Genomic DNA, 23,299 nt, shown 5'->3' with positions numbered 1-23,299 from the left:
CCTGTATGTATGAGTATAGTTAGAGCATACACTATACCCCAAAGTGTCTGAGCAGGATTTATTGTCATGAGTGTTCGCTTGAATACATAATTTGAAGATGGGCACCACTTTTGGAATTCCTACACAAGTTAAAAACAATTTGAGCTATTCTTCACCATTGTATTGTATGAATGACAGGGATTTTTTTTTTTATGTTACAAAGAATAATTGTTCTATTGGCCATCAAATTCAAATTATACATGAGGTAAGAGGAGAGGACTTTGTGAACTCACAGTTATAGTGTATTGCATTTTCTATTTACAGTTTCAGAAAGGAGATTTTATTTTTAAGTTTTGATCACATGGTACAAACACATGTATTTCGATATCACTACATGTACTTGGCACCCCCCCCCCAAATCAGTCGTTTACCTTAAGTGGGGTGTAAAGTGCTGCTTGATTTCTTAAACATCAGCATTTATTTTTACATCTATGATGTCCTGAGCTGGTCATACAACTTTTACAAGGATGTGCAATTGCCCAGGAAGTTCCAGTTTGTCCGCAAATCAGCCAATATTTATGTATGACACAAACATGGGGTGTAAATGGGCATCCCCATGCATCCACATGTGCTGCAGAGGCCTGAGCCCAGCTATGGTGAGGTCTTCAGGTGTACAGCTCTGATCTGTCACCACTTTAATGGCAGCAAACATCAGACAGACAGTATTTCCACTTCAGCCCAAGGAGGTCTTTTGTATCCAGAAATGTTTTTCCATTTTTCTCATTGAGGTTCTGTATTGTAGCTACTGTTCCTCCAGCCAAAGGCAATGGGATATCATTCTCTTCAGAGCCAATACCATCACAATGTCAACAATTCTTTGTCTTTGACTCTAACATAATCCAAACTTTCAGATACAGAGCCATAATGGCACCTACTGTACTGAGGCAGAGAGCATAAGAGTACCAAAATGCTTGACCAACCACTGTCCTTTATATCACATCATACAGTTCGGATGCGTTTAAAGGTAAAACTACTTGTGACTGGGTGCAGAGTCGCTAGTTTGGGAAGGTGAAAAAGGCTGTTTGAGATTATGGGCCATCAGCAGGATGCTTCACTAACATGATCAGCAGTGGTATCTTCAACAGTACCGATATATAACCTTTCATCTTTAGGTTTTGAATCTAACATCCCAATGAGATGAAACAAGCAGTCCAGACACCCTAGAGCTACTGTTTCAGACTGTTTGAAGATTCAGGGAGATGTCCTTGCAACAGTTTTAACAATTACAAATAAATAAAAGCTTGGACTCTGGAACACAATTCTGTTTCAAGGGGTGGATTCCATGAACAATTCTACTTCCACTGAATTGCAGAAGACATGGGGCCCTGACTATAAGTTGGCTACTTGGGAGACAGAGGAGAGAATGCCTTTGGGAAGGCTGGCCTCCACATGCAGGGTCAGGAGTGAGCTGAACGCCAAGCTAGGGGTCCTGGTTTTTTCCCCCTGCTTTCTTGTTATAAACATTATCCCTCAAGCAAAACACCTTGTAATTGTTTTTTTTTTCCCCTGCTGATTCAATCCACCAGTTTACACTACTACCTAACCTGCTTAGCCCATCTCTGGTGGACAATAATATTATATCAATTATCACTTTTATACTCACCCCACCATCCCTTCCAAAGAAAAAATGTCAGTATTTCTTAACCAGACAAAATAAAGGCCAGCTGTCAAAAATGCAATAAACAGTGGACGTACAATAAAATATTTTGCAGTTATAAGCTAGAGCACTAGAAACATAGATACAAAATTTAAAAATGGAGATACAAGTTAATGAAACATGGGGTATATGAGTCAAGTTATTAGCAATGCAAAAGACCAGCTTAAGCATATTTTCCCTACATCAACTATAAAAAAAGGTGCCTTTTTAGCAAGTATGCACAGAGATTGTTCAGTCATTTCTAGGGAAAAAATTAATCAAAACACTACAATTCTTATTCTATAGTACAGTCCATATCACTACTTGTTTATAAAATTTAAACCTTTTCTTGCACTTCAAATTTACAGCATTCATCATTTTTGTTCAGTCCTTACACTCTCATTCAGTCCATTCTGACAAAAATAAACTGATTTCATTTACATATTTATGCAATAATTACTGATATGTTATGGATTATTACTTGTGTATGACAGGAATGATGGTCAGAACTGTAGTATATGGAGCAGTAATGTACCAAATGATTTGGCAAGGATGGGTGCCAAAGCCTACTAGTATGGGGTATCCATTGTTCTTCAGGTGTTGCAATAATATTAATGCGTGCAATGCTTTCATCACCTTCAAAACTACACAGGCAATGTATTTCCTTAACCAGTAGTAGACATGAAAAACCTGTGTTGAGTTTTTCAAATCACTGCAGCATTGCATTTGGTTACATCCCATCAGATCAAGTCTTTTTACACATCTTGACTAAAAACAATATAATCCACCACAATATGATGTGATGTGAAAGAAATCTGGCAATATCAGACAGTTTTTCTTCTAGGTAACAAATGAATCAGACTACAGACTGAAAGAAGTGGATATTTGGCAGGTGGTACAGTCCTTAGGGGCATCTCTATTATGAAACATGAGCCAGTGAAAAACAAACATGAAATCCAATTTCAAAGTAGCAGAAATGGAACTGTTATCAGAACTATTCTGCAAACTAATATGTTTAAACAAGTATACTACAGTGTAAATGTGTGGCATTGGTGTCTTTGTAAAAATAACTGTAATGGAAAATCTGATCAGGGTCTCTTCAGTTTGGCATCTATCCACATGCTGTATGTGTATATACACACCTCAGCTTGAGCTTCCTGTTTAACATACAGCAATTGTCTACAGAATGGATTAGGAGCCAAATATGGTGGCAAAGTACAGGAAGGAGCATAACCAAGCCACTGTTCTCCTTAAGAGTTCCACTGTGCCGTACAGTGAGCTTGAGATGTCATTCACTCCTGACCTCTTTCTCAGAGGATGATGGACTATCTCGTACTGGTAGCAAGTCATAATGGCATGGAATGTGACTGTTTTTTGGAAGATCATAAGGATCTTGGCTGAAAGGTCCACTGTTACTGAATGCGCCCTGGACAACACTCACGGTAGGTTCTGTGATAAAAGAAAACACACATATTTGGGCACTGGTAATAGCAAATGGGAGGAAAATATCTTCATAAAAATGAACAAGTCTTGCTAAATAGTTACTGTTGCTTAAAAGAAAGAACTTGTTCACTCAGCTTTAAATTCTGAAGTAAAGGGCATGTTGCTTAAAAATTTGCTGGCCTGGCATTAAAACTCCTCAGTTATGCAACAAACTCAATTGTGTGTGCATTCATGAGTTTGTAAGATGATAACACAATTAAGCAGAACTGCATGTCCTCTTTTCTTTTTGGGCAAGCTGCAGGAATCCAGGCTCCTGCTTAATCACACATTGGGCCAAAGTTTGGACTTCTGAGCAAAGCATCAGCAGTAAAAGGATATTGTGCAAAGCACCCAGTGGAAATTTGCATACTAATCCTCACAGACAGGTTGTAGAATACCATGCAGCTACTTGGCTTTCTCTCTCACACAGACTCATTAGTCATGTCCCAGTCTTCTTCATCCCACAGATCCCACTCTTCTCCGGGATGCCCCAGAGAGAGTCACCATGGAATAGACAGTCCTTAGCAAGACAGTGGACACCCTCATGGAATTCTAAGAAATCTCCACATAGGTACAGAAAGGGAGAGTTAGGTCCTTTGATGTATACAGCAGCTACATGTTCTTTAAATTCTGATTCTACTTTAAACAACTTTTTTAGACCATCTTTCATCAGTGGTAACTGTCAACGTGGACATTTTTCAACCTACTAGGAGAAATCCAAAACGTATAGTACAGATCCCCTTTAAGGGTTAGGACTAGTTTTTTAACCCATGTTGCTAATGTACTTTAGAATAATTAAGTAATGTACAACTAACCATACAGAGATCTGCTATTTTTCTTCTATTTTTCTCACAGTAATGCTTCTGACTTTTTAAAAGCATTGACCTTGTATATTAGGAAGAAAACAGAACATCTAAAATCTTAAAGTATTTCACTCCAGCTAGTAAGGGGTTAATGATCTTGTTGCCTATTCTGTATGAATTAAGAAAGGAAGGATGGTCTTGTGGTTAAGGCATTGGATGGGCAGTCAGGTGATCTGGTCTGTGACTTTAGGTAAGTTATTTAAATATTCTACCAGTATGTCACAGTTTTCTTAGGACTGTAATAACTCATCAGGACCTGCCATGGGAAAGGAACCAGGATCTGCAGAGTTACTGATAGGAGAGCTGGGGTCGGGGACAGGATGCACATTGTCTGAGCACAGAAGCCACAGAGCTCTTCTCCCCCTGTTGTCCACCAGGGATAACCATATTCAGGACTGGACAACCTGGTACAGGGCTAAGTTATGTGGCAGTGAGAGGCTACTTATGTCTCCCGCTGCTGCTTGAAGGAGGGCAAGAATATGGCTCTTTCGCAGGGATATTTAGGTGGGTGACTTTTATTTGCACAACTGAAACTAAGGTATTTGAAACCATCTTCTTTGTGAATTGCTTCACGAGCTTGAAAAGAATGGGATTGCTCTTACATGAACATGGAGCTGCATAGAACCTGAAAGAGTATCAGTATTTTTTCAGTGATTTTGTTTGTTTGTTTTGGTTGAGCCTGTGTGGAAGATGTCTTCAGGTCATCTTTTTGGGGTGAGAGCGGTTAGCTCTTACGTCATTCTCTGGGGAGTCACAACCCTGTGGTCTGGTTCCGAGTTTACCAGGTACAGCCCTCTGTCTGGGCCCTTCAGTGAGTCCTCCCTCTTTCAGGGGCTATAAGGCAGTCCGAATAAAAGGAATATACTTCCCTGACCCCCTTTATTGTGTAAGAGAGAGAGAAGCAGTCTCTCAAGCCCTGCAGGTAGTCTCATTTCCCACCTCTCAATGTGAGCAAAAATCAGGGCTTAATCCTTGGGGTATTTCAACAAAGGATCAGCCCAGCTCATCTTCTTTCTCAAAGGGTTGAGCAGGTGTTTGCAAGCGATCAGTCAGTTAGTGGCACAGGGCCCCCAGTCTGGGAACACTAAGCCCTGTCTCTGCCTGTTCGGAGTGCCACCCCTACTGCTCGGAGTTCCTCCCTTTTAAGGGCCCACCTCCAGGCCTGACAAGCACATGCGGCAAACTGCAGTTGATTGGTACCACAGCAGTTCCTTAACCCTTGTCTGGCTGGTGGGGGCTCATCTGCCCCACCACAGCTTGATTCCTAACAATGAAGTTTGTACTTACCAACTTCATAAACATTCTTGTTGGCTGAAGCAGAGTTGCTGATCTCTGCATATGGGGAGTCCCTGCGTGCCGGTGACTTCATTTCAACATATCCACATTCTGAGTTTTTTGGCACAAGTGCTGGTGGGTCTTTAATAGTAGCATATGGATTTTCAGAGCTACTTAAAGAGCAGTTGCTTAAATTGTATTCTGAGTTCTTCATTAAATCTGACAATAGAAAAAATAGCACTGTAAATCTTTTGAATGTGCTGCGTAATGTGTAAGCATAAATATTGTGACTAAGTAAAGCAAAAACTTCTGTTCCAGAAAACGTTTGCCACCAAATAGATTGGCTACTTTGAGTTCTGCACAGTTTCTCATAAATCAATAACTATATAGAAACTTGTCATAATACTTCCTCAGATTTGTTTTACACAGTGATTAATAGAGTTACCTCAACTGCTCTGCTTTTTATGGGCCTGATTTTGCCTGGGGCATTCCTGCTGCACAGTTCAACTCTCATTAAAGTTGGGTCCGGCACTAATTAAAGGTAATTTTCAGGATCAGGCTGCACCTGACAATTTTAGAACACATTTGCCTTTGCAGGTGCTGAACTCATGACACATAAATAACATTACAATTACTGAAGGGGATGAGCTAACAGATGACTCCTGTAATAATTCTGAGAGAACTGAAGGCAGGGTGCTTTTAGTGAGGGGCCATTTTGTTCTGCCAGTGCCTTCACTGACAACCATCAAGACATGCTAAAAGATTCAGCTGTTTTTCCTCGATTTCCCTAATGGTAGGGATGGAGGAGGAAAGAATGAGCAGGGGTCAGTTGGTTAGTCAGTTTGGGCTGTGGCTAAGGGAGTCATGTGTTTTCTTGGGCTGGGAAGACATTGTGAGAGTTTCTTCTGTCTTTGCAGATTTGCATCTAAGACTTTCAGAGCTTACTACGGAGGCCTGGTCTACATTTAAAAGTTAAGTTGACAAAACCACATCCCTGAGCACTGTAGCTATGTCAACCTAACCCCCAGTGTGGATGCAGCTATGTCAATGGAAGAATGTTTCTTTTGACCTAGCTACTGTCATTTGGGTGTATTCCGACACTGATGGAAAACTTCCTCCATTGGTGTAGGCCGCGTTTACACTATGGGATTATTCTGGCATAGCTACGGCACCTAGCTGTACTGGTATGGGCTCCATAGTGTAGATACACCCTGATTTTGGGTATGCAACTTGAGACGCCTTATAGGTATCTGACTTTCAGAGAGTGGATGGTCAGAGCTTTTCAACAACCAGGCCCTTTTAAGGAGTCTCAAATGAAGCACCCCAAAATCTTTCAAGAACATCAAGAGAATCCTTCACTGCCAGACAATATCACATATTGAAACATTATAATTGATTCCTTCAATTAAATTATATTGTATTATAGAAATGCTCTACAAAATAGCTGCTCTCGTCTATATACTTAACTCTCCCATTTTCAGACGCCTGGGAAAAAATGAGCCTTCCAGTGAGACTTGAAGGGTGATCAGAATTGGGCTATTTCAGACCAAGGTGGGGAGCAAATTCCATTGCTGTAGTGCCCTGACAGACTATACCCTGCCAGCTACCCCTCTCATTTATACCAATGGGACTCTACCTCTGCTAATCTCAGCTGTGGTGGTATAGCATGGGGAGAGAGATGGTCTTTCAGGTACTAAGCCATTTACAGTTTTAAAGGTCAAAACCAGAACCTTAGATTTCATCTGGAAGCTCACAGCCAGCCAGGGCAGAGCATGGAACACAGGTTAAATTTACCAGATGGGCCATCACATTCTTCACCATCTTTATTATCCAGATGGATCTAAGATACAGCCCTATGTAGAAAATATTACAGTTGCGTAATCTTGATGTTGGTGGCAAAGACATGTACAATAGTTGCAAAGGTGGACATCTGAAAAGACCATTTACAGCTTCTTGGCTGTAGATTAAATAATAAAAAGGGCATGGCCATTGCTGCAACTTAATCTTCAAGTGGTGGAATAAATATTTTCTGAAGGGTATGTGGTATCCCGTTAATGTGCCCACGTAATGCCAAGCACTGCGGGCTCACTTGTGGACACAGTGGGAACCACAGATGCTCTGTAATCTGAAACACTGCAGCATTATAACATTTAATTTTCATTGCAGTATTAACATGTTGCTGTCTTCTTGACCTTTTAACAGCTTACTGACATATAAAGGAGTTATTTTCTTTGTCTTATTACTACCAAAGCAGAACACAGGTCTGACAAAAGTCTTCAGTTCACTCATGAAAGCTCAGTTGTGCCCGAAAGGCACAGCCTCATGCAAAACTATATTATCCTCGCAGTGGTAACTGGAGTATGATATGGGGAAACAGCTAAGAAAGGGTAATGGGCTACCTGCTTGTCACAGGATCCAGCAGGGGATTTAAGGGAATGATGTATCCTCCTTTCAGAAAGGAAGAGAGGCAAAGAAAAAGTCTCTGGGGACTGCAGCCCGCATTAGCAGGGGAGTTGCTTTATTTTGGTGTTACTCATGAGTTTTCTGTTTAACAATAAATTGTGCCAGGAGGCAAAGGTCCAAAAGATTTGGGTATTGCACTGGTTTCTTCCTGGGCTCATGAGATAACCTATCAGCTTACAAAGAGTCACTGCACTTCATATATTCTCTTTCCACAGAAACCAAGAATAATTTTAAATAGGACATGAAATAGCTGTGTATTTTTATTAAAATGTGTCAGAAAATAAAAATTCACCTTTCAGGGATTTTCCCATATATCCTCTGTCAAGCCCAAACGCACCTATGAAAAAGGAGAGTAACAAAAACAGAACATTTTGTAAATCCAATTGCAATTCTCTGGGAAACCATTCAAAATCTCTACAGAATTGTTTCATGGCTAATTTGTGCCTCACAGAAGAAATACCCCTACAATGAGAGCACAGATTCACTGCAGAAGCAGCGTGACTGTGCACCTATATACTGACTAACAATGCCTAGATTCATAGAGTTTAGGGCCAGAAGGAACCATTAATCATTTAATCTGATCTTCTGTATATCATAGGCCATTAAATGTCACCTAGTGTAGACCAGGCCTAAGTTAAATAAAAGTCTAAGTATATTACATTTACACAATTTCCTTTATCAACCAGACCTATTTTCCATAAAACCAACTAGATTGTCTTTAATTATATTCCTCTCTCTATGGGTAGTGCTCCACCGGTCCACATGGCCTTGACCCCTCTACTCTCAATTTGGCAAGGCTAACACCAGTGGCAATGTTAGCTAGCTTCACAGAAGAACCAGACTGTGCCTATACCTCACATAGGAAATGTCTGCTCTGCCATCCCTTCGATCCACACAGGGTAACATACAGCACCCTTTCTCTTTATATTTTTACCAAGCTCATTGAGGTAGCCTCCATGTTTCCAGTCTGCAGGCAGTGTTCCTGTATAGTCCAGAACTGCACCCCGTTTTCCAGGATCCACATTCTTAAGATTCACAAATAGCTGATTGTTTTTTGACTATTTCAAACAGACAAACAAAAGATAATGTAGACTGCAGCTGATTATAGATCACTAATGTTTGCACAAGATAATAATCAGGGAAAACAAAACTAAGTCCAATAAGGTAGTTTAAGAAATCAAATCCTTTATGAAAATGACTTGTTGAGAGATGTACCATGTAAAAGAAAACATTGAGCTAATACTGTTTGTTGATCTGCATAATGGTCACCACCGTTTTCTTGTTTTACCTTAGCAAGGGTCATCCTGTCCATGTTGTTGACATGAGGTGGGGTTGCACACTGTGTTAGGGTGTGATAGCTAGGGTTGGAGAAGTAGTGGCTATTCGCATTCCCACCATTAGTATGAGGAATGGTTTCTGAAAAGAAAGGGAGAAGAAAATGAACAATTTAAAGGAACATGCTGTCGCCTTTTGAAGATACTTCCCTGATACTCAGTCCCTTCACTCTTTTTTCCCTCCATTGTCTGCAACCTTGGCATTAACCAGTTTGCAAAATTGCCAGCCACCAGCTCCACAACATTGTGTGTGTTGTTACTACTGTGACTGCCCCTTGGCTGCATTTTTCACACATACCTTCATCTGCTCTAACTACTGCAACTCCTGGCCTCCCAAAGCCCCAGCTTCTCTAACTCCTGAAGTTTTGCGAATACAAAAAAATGTGACAATATCAACCCAACTCTAAAACAACTCCATGTTGATTTCAGGGTCTAACTAAAAACTGCCCTCCTTGTTTTAAAACCCTTCATGGCCTTGCTCCAGCCTAACCCATGACTCCTGCCTCCTCTCTTCTCCCCACTCCCTTTACTTGTCTCATACTACTCTATTTCACTTCAAATCTCAGTGGAAACCATATCCTTTCACCCTTTCTTAAACCCCTTAAATATACAGCGGACCCTCGCTAGAGTGCGTGTTGCTACAGTGCGGATTGGCATATAGCGTGGTCGCGGCGATGGATCCCAAATTTAAATATATAAATTGGGATCCATGGCAATACGGTCCCCACGTTAACACGATACTGTGCATGGATCCCAAACCCCGCGTTCTAGCGAGGGTCCGGTGTAGTTAGCAGAGGAACAGAAAAATTAACCCCGGCACTGTATTACTTAACTCTGAAACATGTTTTGAGATACAATTTGCATGAAAGATGCTAGAGAATAAAGTTGTACTGCATGGTATGTGGTCAGCATTTTCCTTTGTTCAACAATACACATTTCTACTAGCATAGATGGGCTTTATATATTAAATGCGTAGATTAAAAAGGCTATATTGCACCACACACAACAGTTCACAGCTATAGACGCTTGGAAAGATTCACTCAGAACTATGACTATGTGCTACTGACAGCTGAAAGGGGCTGCTGGGGGGGGGGGGGGGGGGGGGGGCTGTTGCTGTCCAGTGTGTCCTGAAAAGCTGAGCTGCTGACTAGACAGGAGGGACAGCCTACAGCAACTGGGGATATACAAATTCAGTGGATCCTTGAGAATCTCCCTCTTTGATATGGGACATCTTTGAAGCTTCATCCCCAGGGAGATTAAAACTGCTCCCACTGGTGGAACGCCCAAGGAAGGGTGGCACTAGAAACCCAAATTACCCTCCCTGAGAGCATAAACTTCCCTGCTCATAGTAGCAGTTACTGATGCAGAAAGGTGCCATCTGCACCTCCTCAAGCCTGTGGGGGCATTTATGTAGCCAGTATATGAGCTTGATTAAGAGAGGACGAATAGTTGTGAAAGTTAAGTGAGGAACAAAACTTGCAATTTTGTTTCTCCAACTGGGATTTACTTAGTCATGTGCCTCACACAGCTCTACTCCTACCTGAAATGGTGTAATCTGCATTGATGACCCTCATAGCAGGTGTATAGGTAACTGCTGGCATATGTGTTTCTTTCCCCTTCTGCTTGTGTCTATAAATAATGAATAGTGCTAGCAAGAAGAGGACAACCAGGACAAGAATAATGATTCCTGCGATAGCCCCAATCTGGTAGGAATCAGCAGGGATAGCAGTACTGGTACGGCTTAAACTGTTCAAGTTTCCTACTATGATCACACCAGCTGGAAAACAAACAGAAATGAAAACACATGGCATAAATTCATACAAGAATTCTAAAATGAAGAGTAGAGATCTGACTTCTATTGTTAAAACTCTCTTACTGTGTTCATGTCTAAATATTTTAAATATAGCTAGAGTTATGCCGAAAGCCTTAGGAGTGACAGCCCAAGCCTTACCTGGCCAATACTCTACTTTTATATGTCTATTTCATGTGGCTGAAAAAATAGCACTCTGCCCTCTGGCCAAGAAATACACAGTGTACAAAGTACTTGACCCAACGGCAGCTTTGTATGGCATTATCTCTGTACAACTCTTCAAAAGATATCGTCAAGTGCTGTGTTAAAACCAAGGATACTGTCCTAGCTCACGGTCCTTCCTTCCTCCAGTAAACTATCAATAAGTCATCTGATGATTAAGACTCATAAGTATAAATATTATTAATAAACAAGCAAGTCATTTAAATACACATCCCAGAGGGAATTCATTACTTATGTACATATGATATCTAAGAGAATTTAATCCATCAATATTTTACAGTACTTTCACAATCATTTTATTCTATGTCACTACCTTGATCACACCTTGCTCCTTTCCAGCCAGGGCTGCAATAACAAGTTCCTGTGATGTGGTCACAAGTTGAGTTGTTCAGACAGTCACATATTTGCCGGCAGCCATAACCGTATGTACCTGGGGGACACTCTGTGCAAAATAATAAAAAATCAAATGCACATCTTTATATTTGAACCTATGAATATGAACTCTGTGTGTAGTAAATGCTACTGAGTGTACAGATACACAGTATTAAGCACCCTAAAGATTTGCCATTGTAAAGCAAGTACATTTTTATAAGTGACCAGCAGGTGGCAATGTGTTATTGATGCTGGAGCTCTAGGAGGAAAAAAATAGCTTCCCTAACTGGGAAAACAAGCAAAATATTACGTTCACACGTGAATACCCGGGCCTGATTCTCCACTGCCCAGCTCTTTGTTTACATCTATGCAAAATGAATGTAAATTGTCTCCTAATCATAATGGCACAGGTTTAAAAGGCAGTAGAGAATAAGGCACTGTGGGCTAGATATACAAAGGAACTTAGGCATGGTGATCCTAAGCATTGCTATGCCTAACTTTTAGGGACTTAGAAAATTACTGTGATTCACAAAGCCTGGGAAATGCTAAACCAAGGGGTGGGTAATAAGTCCCACCCCTTTCTCAGAGATTGACACGTGTCTAGGCTGCAGGGAGCGGCCTCTCTCTGCTTGGGAATCTGAGGGCTTGTCTACACTACCACGCGGGGTCGATCTAAGATACACAACTTCAGCTACGTGAATAGCGTGCTTAGACCTACTCACCGTGGTGTCTTCACTGCGGTAAGTCAACAGCTGACACTCTCCCGTCGACTCCGCTTGCGCTCCTTGTTCTGGTGGAGTATCGGAGTCGATGGGAGAGCGCTCAGTGGTCAATTTATCGTGTCTATACTAGACACGATAAATTGCCCCCTGCTGGATTGATCGCTGCCCACCAATGTGGAGAACATTACAGTTGCACAATCCTGATGTGGGTGGCAAAGACATGCACGACAGTTGCAAAGGTGGATATATGAAAAGACCAGTTACAGCTTCTTGGCTGTAGGCTAAATAATAAAAAGGAACTGGCCATTGTTGCAACTTAATTTTCAAGTGGTGAAATAAATATTTTCCGAAGGGTATGTGGTATCCCATTAATGTACCCACATAGTGCCAAAGCACTGCAGACTTACTTGTGGACACAGTGGAGCTTAAATTTTGTGAAGTTCTCAGACTTTTTGGGAAGGGGAGGATGGAAAACTAGTTTGCTTTCTTAATTTTTATTTATTTATTTATTGCAATTTAAGTCCATGTTTTATTTCCCCCCAAATTAGAGCTGATCAGAAAAGGGAATATCTATGACATGGAAAATTCCAACATTTAAATATTTGGTTTTGTTCCAAATCAAAACAAAAAACCAAAATTTTGAAATTTTCCATAGGACTGATATTCGGAAACAATTCTATGCATTAACATCAAAACATTTTGTTTCAATAATGTCAACATTTTATAATATAAAATATTAAATATAATTTGTACAAATATGCTATATTAAAAATCAATGTTTTAATTTAATATAAAACTCAAAACAAAATGAATCAATATGCTAAAGTCAAAACAAAACATTTTCAGCTTATCAAAATGAAATGTTTGACATGGTCAAAATGAAACAAGAAAGTCAGAATGGTTTGGTTTGAGATTTTGCTGTTGAAAATTCCATCAAAATCAAAACATTCCCGCAAAACATTAAGATTTCGATAAAACTGCATTTTCTGAGAGAAAACTGTTCTGTCAAACATTTTTTGACTAGCTCTACAAAAAATGTTAGTTAATTTTACAAAACCAACATCTGTTATACCTAATGGAAAGCCTACACAGATGAAATTGAGCCCTGTGCAGAGGGCCTACCAAAGGCTTATGTACCGCTCAAGTCCTAATTAAACACTTAGAACAAGGCCTTGTGTTGATCTTCTGAACAGAAGCCAATTTCTGGGGTAGTATGATGTATTAGGCATAGAAGCACCACTCTCCTGACAAAAACTAGGCCAGCACAATTGTGAGCCTTTGGGCCTCGTCCTTCTCTCTCATGTAACTTCACTGAAACCAATGAAGTTAAACCGGGATAGAACTAATATGTGTGAAAGGAGAATCAGGCCCTATGTATAGCAAATATAATGTGCCTTATATGCTTCCCTTTGGTAACTCTTTTGACTTACATAGAGCTATTCCAGGGATGAATTTGGCTCTCAGTCTTCCAGCTATTAGTTTTCATCAGGGTGTTATGATGGTAATAGTTATTTGGATTAATTTGTTATTTTTGTACTGTTATGTACATTTTTCTAATATTATGTCAAAGGCAGTTAACTATAGGTAGCCCAGGACAGCAGCTTTTTAAACATAGATATAAATGTAAATAAACAATCAAAAAGATTTAAAGAAAGACTATAAGTCTTACTTACTAATCTCTCAGGCTTTCAAAAGATGGAGAAACAACCTTAACATCACACAGGATAGAGTTAGGTCCAAACCCTGTGGTCACTACTCAGGCAAAACTCCGTTTGAAGTCAGTATTGTTTTGTCTGAGTAAGGACTCACAATCACAGTATTCGGTTTAGGGAGTTTTGCATTTGTTCCTACCATGCATGAATAATTTCTGCTTCCTACTCACTCTGTTCACAGTGTTTTCCCATGAATCCTGTGCGGCAGGTACACTGCCCCAATATGTGGTCACAATCAGCTCCATTCTGACACTGGCATATTAATGCACAGTCTTTCCCATAAAATCCCAAGGGACACCCTGCAGTGCAAAGGGGAGGACGGGGGGAAGAGAAGAGAATCTTCAATGAGGAATATAAAAGTATTATTATTACTTATTAAAAATCATTTCTATAGTGCCATTAATTTATACAGGACTTTATAAACATAATAGACGAAGAGCTTCTCTGCTCTGAAAAGTTTACTGTCTAAATGAGACAAACAGACAAGACAAAGTAACAAGTAAGGGAGGATGCGGGGATTGCTGATGATGAGAAGAAGGTAGGCAGGAAAGATTGCTGGAAGACGTTTTAAGGAGACATTTGAAGGAGGAGGGAGGGGGGACTTCATGCAAGAGCCCAGGAAAACTGTTGAATGATGAATGAATCTTTGGACATATTTGCTGCACAGTTGATGTTGAAACATTAACGAGTAAAAATATTGTATCTCAGCTCCTCACAAAGGTGCCATGTCACTATGAAGAAGACATATCACTGCAAACAGATCATTATTCACCAGCAGGAAGCAAAAGAACCATGATAGCTGACAGCTGAACCAATTCAGTGAATGTCTTCCACAGCATTATCCATATGGCCCCATAATATGTGTTATCTCCTGCCGCTCTGACATTGTGCTATTGAAAAAGGAGTGTTGTGACTTTAAAAAGCACTGCATGCAAAGCAGATTTCAGTGGTACTTTTCTGAGATCGAATATGATGAGTATACCTGACTTGAGCATAAGCCAAATAATAGCTATAAATGTAATCATATGATACCTGTAATGAGGAAAATGAGACAACATTCCTTCAATCAACAAAAAAATTATCTCAGACTTTGTGTGAACTATTGCTCAGAACTCATATGCAGATTTCCAGTCACAACACTTCCAATATCTAATTCATTAATGTCTAGTTCTTGGAGAGAGATCTCAGGTATTAAATGTATTAGTCACTCAAAAACAATTCCAGAGTGGAGTATAGAATAGTGAACTGATGAAGTTCCGGTTCTGGTTCCAGATAATATAAATAGTCATGCAAGTACCTAAATTATGTGTTGGTAAAGCTTGTTCCCTGTAATCTAATGACCAGAGAGATAGGAGACCTGTATTAAAATCACTTTACAATGCTGCTGAGGAGACGAATGTGTCTCTATGAATCATTGCCATTAGCAAACTTGAAGCTATTCACTTCATAGGACTTGATTCAGCCCTGGGTAATGCTGATGTAATCTTGGGTGCAGAGTGCCCATTGGCAGTATTCTTCCCAGAGGAGGTTCTGAGTGGGGAAGGGGTACAAAGTAACTGCAAACTGTCTTTTTGTCAGGGACGCACACCTAGCAAGTGCTGCCCAGAAGTGTATAGCTCTGGCCAGGTTGGGAGACCATGTCTGGGCACCTGGGAAAGCATTCATTCATTCATTCAGCACAGGCACATGCCAGCTTCTGCTGCTGAGACTCCTGTGGACTCCTGGTTGTAACTGAATATTGCCTTCCTCTGGAGGAAACCCAAAGGGAAGGCAGTGGTGTGAAGATAGCCTATCCTCCTCCAAGGGTGAATTCCCCCTCAGATGCAGCAGCAGTCCCGACTAATATAGGTGGCTACTATTTTCATCACTTGTACCAGCTGAGGTGACATGAGACACATCCTCTGGATTAGAATGGCATAACAGTGTTGGAAAATAAGTGAACAAAGAGGGAGTATTAAAAGAAATGGAGGAAAATATTGTTATTAATTGGTAGTCACACAACAAGGTAAGTAGATCATAAGAGTCACTTACTCTGGGTACAATAAAGGCCAGTCCATCCTGGAGTACATTTGCACTCCCCATCATAGGCACTGCAGTAAGCTCCATTATGGCAATTGCAGGTGTGAATACAGTTTGGACCCCAATGGGCAGGTGGGCAAGCTAAAATATCCCAAATCAATTAATTAATTTCATCTGGTAAAGACACAAAGCAGCACTACATACAAATGTTTAAATTGTTCTTTTCTACCGTCTTCAGTCTGACCAATTTCAACCAAATCGTTTCCTAGTTTTTTCTTGAAACTAACTAGTGTTTTACCCTAGATAAGAACAAATGAAAAACACAAACAGGAAACAGGAATCAATGTGTGAGATCCTGATCTCAGTACAGTACTATGTGGCCAGTATCACTGGTTTCTCATAGTTCAAAAGAGGGAGTCATATAAATCAGGTTTTTTGATTGATTCTTCACTGTTTTCCAGTGACTGAACATTTTCACCCCTCCTGAATTCCACTGAACTAGATGGAGAGGTTGGGCATTCTAATCCTAGCACAGGAGGAGAATAAACAGGGAGAGAGGAACAATATTTGCACCCTGGCCCAGTTATCAATTAAATCCCTGCATTCCTCTCCCAAAATGTAATTTTATGGCTGAAGCAGGATGAATCAGAGATTCCATGGCTTAGCTTTAGTTTCTTGATTTGAGGCCTCTGAATTCCTCACTGGTCCCCATCAGACCATGAATCAATATAATCCTTCCAACAAACAAATCATTATAAATAGGGCCCTACCAAATTCATGGTCCATTTTGGTCAATTTTGTGGTCACAGGATTTTAAAAATCATAAATTTCATGATTTCAGCAACTTAAATCTGAAATTTCCTGGTATTGTAATTGTAGGGGTCCTGACCTCAAAAGGTCGCAAGGTTATTGTATGAGGGGGTCGTGGTACTGCTGCCCTTACTTCTGCGCTGCTGCTGGCGGTGGCGCTGTCTTCAGAGCTGGGTGCCTGGGCAGCAGCCGCCGCTCTCCAGCCGCCCAGCTCTGAAGGCAGCACAGAAGTAAGGGTGGAAATACCACAATCCCCCTAAAATAACCTTGCAACCCCCCTTCAACTCCCTTTTGGGTCAGGACCCCAAGTTTTAGAAATGCTGGTCTCCCCCCGTGGAATCTGTTTAATATAGGGTAAAAGTACACAAAACACCAGATTTCACGGGGGGAGACCAGGTTTTACAGTCCATGATGCATTTTTCATGACCGTGAATTCGTAGGGCCCTAATTATAAACAATAAAGTGAAGGTTTTTGCACACACAACCACAGTTGCAAATATTATTGATGCAGGTTTAGAGACTGCTTTGAAAATAGTACATTGAATGAATTTGGTACTGAATGGTAATAATAGAAAGAATGGTAAAATGTCTCCCCAAATGCTAAATATGATATGTAAACAGCACTATAGAAAAGAAAAGTTAAAAGTATATATGAATAAATCAGATCCCATTGAGAGTAGTGAGTGCTATAAAAATTACCTCTTATTTTTTGATTAATTACTCTTCCAAATTTCTATTTTTAGCGTAAGTAAAGAGTTTTGTCATTTTTCACTGTGAAATCATTAGCTTTAAGTTACATTTCTGAATTTAAATACAGTCTTGTGGAAACAAAAATTAATATTTTACAGGAGAGAAGAAACAAATTAGGCAGTGGGGCTTGACCCCTGATTTTGACTATGTTAAGGGTAAGATAGTGTTTTCCCCTTTATATATGTATAACGTGTATTTTTGGGAACTATTGCCACAATCCAAATTTCATTTTATTAAGGAAATAAAAAAACATTTGCAAGAAGTATCTTCTTCCTTAAATCTCAATCCATTCTTTTTCTGAGGTTTCCATTTTAGCTGTGAACAATAATGATGATTTTTAAAAATTTCTGCATGAAGTTAGTGGTCAGCCAAAAAGGAATGGCAGGTCACGTGTAGAAAAAGGCTAAGGGGCTTCATAAAAGCCACCAGTTCAGATAGAAATTAATGGAACCATTATTTTCCATGAGAACTGATGGCCTTTGCACAAACCAAATAAACTTCCTCTCTTGTGGTCACAAGCACAGCCTTAATAGATGCCCCCATTCATGCTGTTGGCATCATTTTCTTGCATTGCTTCTGTAAGTACAGCCTCCTCTCAAACACTCATACCCCAAAAAGGAGGTAAGGAGTTGAAAAGAACAGAATAAGAGTCTGCATCCAATGAAGAATTTTGCCATTGACTTCATTAGGTCCTAAGTTTTATTTTGACCAGTAATAACAGCAGTGGGAGTTGTGGGTGTTCAGTGCCTCTGAGAATTTAGCCAATTAATGTTTTTTTCCCAAATCGATGAGACTTTGCATTGCACTGGGACACAGCCAGTTAACCTGTGCTAGTCAAGCCGTACGTAATGTAAATTGAGGTTATTAGGAGATGCATCTCCTTGGAAACTGAACAGCTTTCCCACACCTGCAGCAAACATTTCTGAATTCTGACATCTCTGTGTCTGAGACTGTCCCGGTGAAGCTATGTATGTACAGGCTACAGGATTGGGCCATCAAGTTGCTTTTGTACTAGGCCTTGCTACCTATGAAAATGCATGTGTCAGAAATCTAATGCCAGTGATTACTGATTCAGAAAGACCCAGCATCGGTGTCAGTAGGAAGCCCATATTTAATATAATAACAGATTGTACAAATCATAAGAAAAGTAAAATGTTGATAACATTTCTCATTGACTTCATTGGTACATGATCAGACTAATCTACAGACTGAACAACAAGGAATAGACTGCCATTGGAAAAAATATGCATCAATAAAAGCTACATCAATAAGGAACAGAGAGAAATCTGTAAAAATGATGCTAAATAAGAAGCCAGACTGCAAAAATCAAACCAAGAAAATGCTTTGAAAATTCAGAATGTTTAAGAAGAGGAAGGATGGTCTTGCGGGTAAAGGCACTGAACACAGGAGATCTGAGTTGTGTTTTCAGCCCTGCCACAGTCTTCCTGTGTGATCATGAGAAAATCACCTACCATTTATATGTCTCAGTTCCCCAGCTGTAAAATAGGGATGATAATAATGACAATAATACTCCCATAATTTAAAAGTGTGTCCTGAGGATACATTTGTTAATGTTTATGGGGTGTTCACAATACTAGAGTAATGGGGGCAATGGACGTAGCTAGACAGAGAAGGAAGGTGCATGACTGTTTAATCATGAAGTTTGAATGTTATGATAATGAAACTACTATGAAAATGTTCAAATGGATTTTTTATATGGGATTTAAAATGTAAAGTAGGTAAATATCTCTTAACCATATTACATAGGAGTCTGTATATATTTATTTTATTTATTTAATCTTGTCCATCTCTTTTTCTTATAACAAACCAAACAAATTCTAGGTGCCAATACAAGTCTCGTCATTTATCAGTCAGTTACAAAGCATTTCCTCAACAACAAGAAGAAAATTAAAAGGAACTGAACTTAGTCTACTCGTTTTAACAAGATATCTCAAGAAAGAAAAAAACTGGTACTTACGCTGAGAGCAGTCACTGCCAATCCACCCAGGGTAACATTGACAAGATCTGTCAATAGGATTGCATGTTCCATTGTTGGTGCATGTGCAAATTCCAGCACAATTCTTGCCAAATCTCCCACTAGGACACACTGTTAAAACATTTTAGTGAATTTTTCCATAATTTATATTTGTATTGTTTCCCTAATACTTCTAACTGAAATCTGATGTCTTGGATCAAGAAAATTCCTATTTAGGATGATGCCAAAATAAATGCTGCTATAAATTCAGTCAAGCACATTTATATTATTTATTGACCAGCTATTTCCTTTACCTAGAGGGTCCTTTTGATAATGAGCATGATGTCTCCATAATTAGAAGAAAGGTATTTTTCATATGTTAGGGGCTATCTTTTCAACCAACTTCAACCTGCCTTCAGTTTCTACATTTACAAACTGCACGTACAAAACCAGAAACCACTTTGGAATAATGTGATCTGATAAGTCTAGAATGCACGGAATGAAAAAAATTGCCACACTTGGTCACTGTATCCATTGCAAGGGTCTTTATTACAGCATTTACCTTCATTACAGAGGGCTCCTGTGAAACCAGGTAAGCAGTCGCAAAGTCCAGTTACATGATGGCAGGGACCACTGCTGTGCACACACTGGGGGCATGCCTGACTACAACGATGTCCATAAAACCCAGGAGAGCAAACTGAAATCAGAAAGAATATACTGTCATTTCCTCTTGCATTTTCTACCCCACCATGTTCTATTCCTCTTCAACCACTAAATGGGTTAACAGTTAACCAGTTCAGAGCTGCCTTCCTGTCACTTCCAGTACTGCTCCATTTACTCCTTTTCTTTTTGCAAATACAGACTAACACGGCTGTTACTCTGAAACCTCCATTTACTAGGTGCATACTTGTTGAACTAGTGGTTATTGTTTTTTATCTAGTTCCAATTAGTGCTTAATCCTTGAAGATATCTAAGAAGATAAAAGTCCCTACCCTGAGGAGCTTACTACAGTCTGGTTAGTAACTGGTGACATTCAGGCACTTGAAAGGATGTTGTCACAATGGACTACCATACTGTAGTGGCACTGAAGAACAGCACTGAATGTGTTAAAGCCTATAATGACAGTGACTCAAATTCTGGCCTGACTCACACCCCGAGCAATCCCATTCATGTCAGTGGGGTTGCACAAGTTGTAATTCAGTGGCAGAATTTGGCCTAGCCATGTAGTCAGGCTATATTTTGCACCAGCCAAACAAATACAAACAAGAATATGACTCAGATCAAACCTATTTCCCTTTAAGCAGAGGATGAGAGGAATAACTTTCATGAATTATGTATAAAAAATATGTAGATTTGAAAATTAAAGGATAAGTAGTTGGAAAAAACATTAAAACACAATCCAGGACAATGGAGTAAGAGAGTTGTATCCTTAAAAGGAAAGACTTTCAATAAGGCTTTGCTATTATTGACGTCTCATTTTTTTTCTCACTTGTTGGACAAATCTAAATTACTTCAGCCCACTGGTGTATTGGCAGAAAGGCCCAGGTGCACCGTGTTTTCCATCGATTCTTTAGATTAGCCATTCACTAACAGTGCAGAGAGCTACACACCACCTCAGACCAGAAACACTGAGGCCTCCAGTTCATTTTGAGGCCAATGGTACTAGTCCCTTCTTCAGCAGAGCTGCATCACTAACCACATAAAGAGACTGAAAGAAAAAAGGCCTGTTGCATGGAATTTCTTTCTTTGTTTCTCTAATCCCTTATTTCCTGATAAATTAGCATATATTAGGTAATACTTCAAGTTTAGTGTCTGTTATACAGCAGCAATTACTATTCACCAGAGTAACCTGGTATATTTTCATTATTTTAATTTAGTTCAAAATTCAGTCTCTTAAATGTACACTCGAGACAGTTGACTTGGTCAAATCCCTCTGGAGTGCTTCACCATTTTCAAGTAAAGCACTGTGTCAGTCATAAGATTTGACTTTTTACAGAAAAAAGCATTTGATCATTAGGCCCTGTATTTGTATGACCTTTTGTCTCCTTGGTCTCTAGACTGTGCAGGAGCCATTGATTCTGAGAGCCATCTGAGTGCTAAACTGTGGAAGCCACTACACTTTGTTATACCCATAGTTCCAAGTCACTAGGAAGGTTTACATTTATTTAATGGGATAAGAGAGAAAGTCCTCTCATGGATCAGTAACTGGTAAAAAGACAGGAGAAAAAGGGTAGGAATAAATGGTCAGTTTTGAGGATGGAGAGAAGTAACAGTGGTGTCCCCCAAGGATTTGTACTGGGAGCAGTGCTGTTCTTCATTGAGCTGGAAAAAGGGGTAAACAGTGAGGTGGCAAAATTTGCAGAGAATACAAAACTACTCAAAATAGGTAAGCCCAAAGCAGACTGTGAATAGCTACAAAGGGATCTCACAAAACCAGTTGACTAGGCAACAAAATGGCAGATGCAATTCAATATTGATAAATGCAAAGTAATACACATTGGAAAACATAATCCCAACTATATATATATAAAATGATATAGCTGTTACCACAAGAGAGAGATCTTGGAGTCATTGTGGATAGTTCTCTGAAAACATCCACTCAATGTGCAGCAGCAGTCAAAAAAAAAAAAAGCTAACAGAATGTTAGGGACCATTAGGAAAGGGATAGATAATAAGACAGTAAATTTCATAATGCCACTATATAGATCCAGGGTATGCCCACATCTTGAATACTGCATGCAGATTTGGTCACCCCATCTCAAAAAAAAATATACACCAGACCCTCACTAGAATGCAGGATTTGGGATCCATGCGTGGCACCGTGTTAACGTGGGGACCGCGTTAAAATGAATTGCAATTAGAGTAATTAAATTTGGGATCTATGGCTGCGACCGTGTTATATGCGAATTCGCGCAATATAGATGCGCCTTCTAGCGAGGGTCCAGTGTATTAGAATTCAAACAAGTATAGAAAAGGGCAACAAAAATGATTAGGGGTATGAAACAGCTTCCATATGAGGAGAGATTAAAAAGACTGGGACTTTTCAGCTTGGAAAAGAGACGATTAAGGGGGGATATGATAGAGGTTTATAAAATCATAAATGAAGTAGAGAAAGTGAATAAGGAAGTGTTATTTACTCCTTCACATAACACAAGAACCAGGGGTCACCCAGTGAAATTAATAAGCAGCAGGTTTAAAACAAACAGAAGGAACTATTTCTTCACACAACTCACAGTCAACCTGTGAAACTCATTTCCAGGGATGTTGTGAAAGCCAGACTACAACAAGGTTTAAAAAGAATTAGATAAGTTCATGGAGGATAGGCCCATCAATATCTAGTAGCCAAGATGGTTGGGGTGCAACCCCATGCTGTGGGTATCCCTGGCCTCAGACTGCCCGAAGCTGGGTGTGGACAACATGGGATGGATCATTCAAAGATTGCCTGTTCTGTTCATTCCCTCTGAAGCACTTGGAATTGACCACTATCAGAAGACAGGATTGTGGGCTCAGTGGACTATTGATCTGACTCAGTATGGCCTTTCTTGTGTTCCTAGGTTCTTAGTCTTCTTTTGGGTTAACTAATTTACTGAAAAAGTCCTTTGAGAGCCATGCAAGTGATAGTAAAGAACAATTACACCACTTAACTAGAAATGCTTAGAGAATACTAATGCCACAGTAATGTCACGCATTTAATATTAGGGTCAACCATATTCATCATCTTTTTCTTCTTGAAATCCTGTCATTCCTGGGCTTTGTGACTCCATCTACTCCTGGTTATGCTCTTATCTTTTGATTGTCATTGGATGGGCCTTTCT

General features: G+C 39.8%; 1 protein-coding gene across 1 annotated transcript in view; it reads right to left on the bottom strand.

The window, feature by feature from the left end:
- Positions 1-303: 303 nt before the first annotated feature.
- MEGF10 (multiple EGF like domains 10) overlaps positions 304-23,299 on the bottom strand; it is a 147,702-nt gene continuing 124,706 nt past the window's right edge. The window contains exons 15-25 of the mRNA XM_073344862.1: positions 20,047-20,181; positions 19,488-19,616; positions 15,962-16,090; positions 14,101-14,229; positions 11,438-11,566; positions 10,633-10,869; positions 9,047-9,174; positions 8,693-8,816; positions 8,051-8,095; positions 5,308-5,514; positions 304-3,124 (exon numbers count right to left, since the gene is read on the bottom strand). Coding sequence (XP_073200963.1) covers positions 2,964-3,124; positions 5,308-5,514; positions 8,051-8,095; positions 8,693-8,816; positions 9,047-9,174; positions 10,633-10,869; positions 11,438-11,566; positions 14,101-14,229; positions 15,962-16,090; positions 19,488-19,616; positions 20,047-20,181 — 1,553 coding nt within the window. The 3' untranslated portion in view covers positions 304-2,963. The remainder of the gene's footprint in view (positions 3,125-5,307; positions 5,515-8,050; positions 8,096-8,692; positions 8,817-9,046; positions 9,175-10,632; positions 10,870-11,437; positions 11,567-14,100; positions 14,230-15,961; positions 16,091-19,487; positions 19,617-20,046; positions 20,182-23,299) is intronic.

Source organism: Lepidochelys kempii, chromosome 5, assembly GCF_965140265.1.
Source record: "Lepidochelys kempii isolate rLepKem1 chromosome 5, rLepKem1.hap2, whole genome shotgun sequence".
Taxonomy (NCBI): Eukaryota; Metazoa; Chordata; order Testudines; family Cheloniidae; genus Lepidochelys; species Lepidochelys kempii.
Note: the sequence above shows the minus strand (reverse complement) of the source record. Positions and strands in the feature narration are given on the sequence as shown.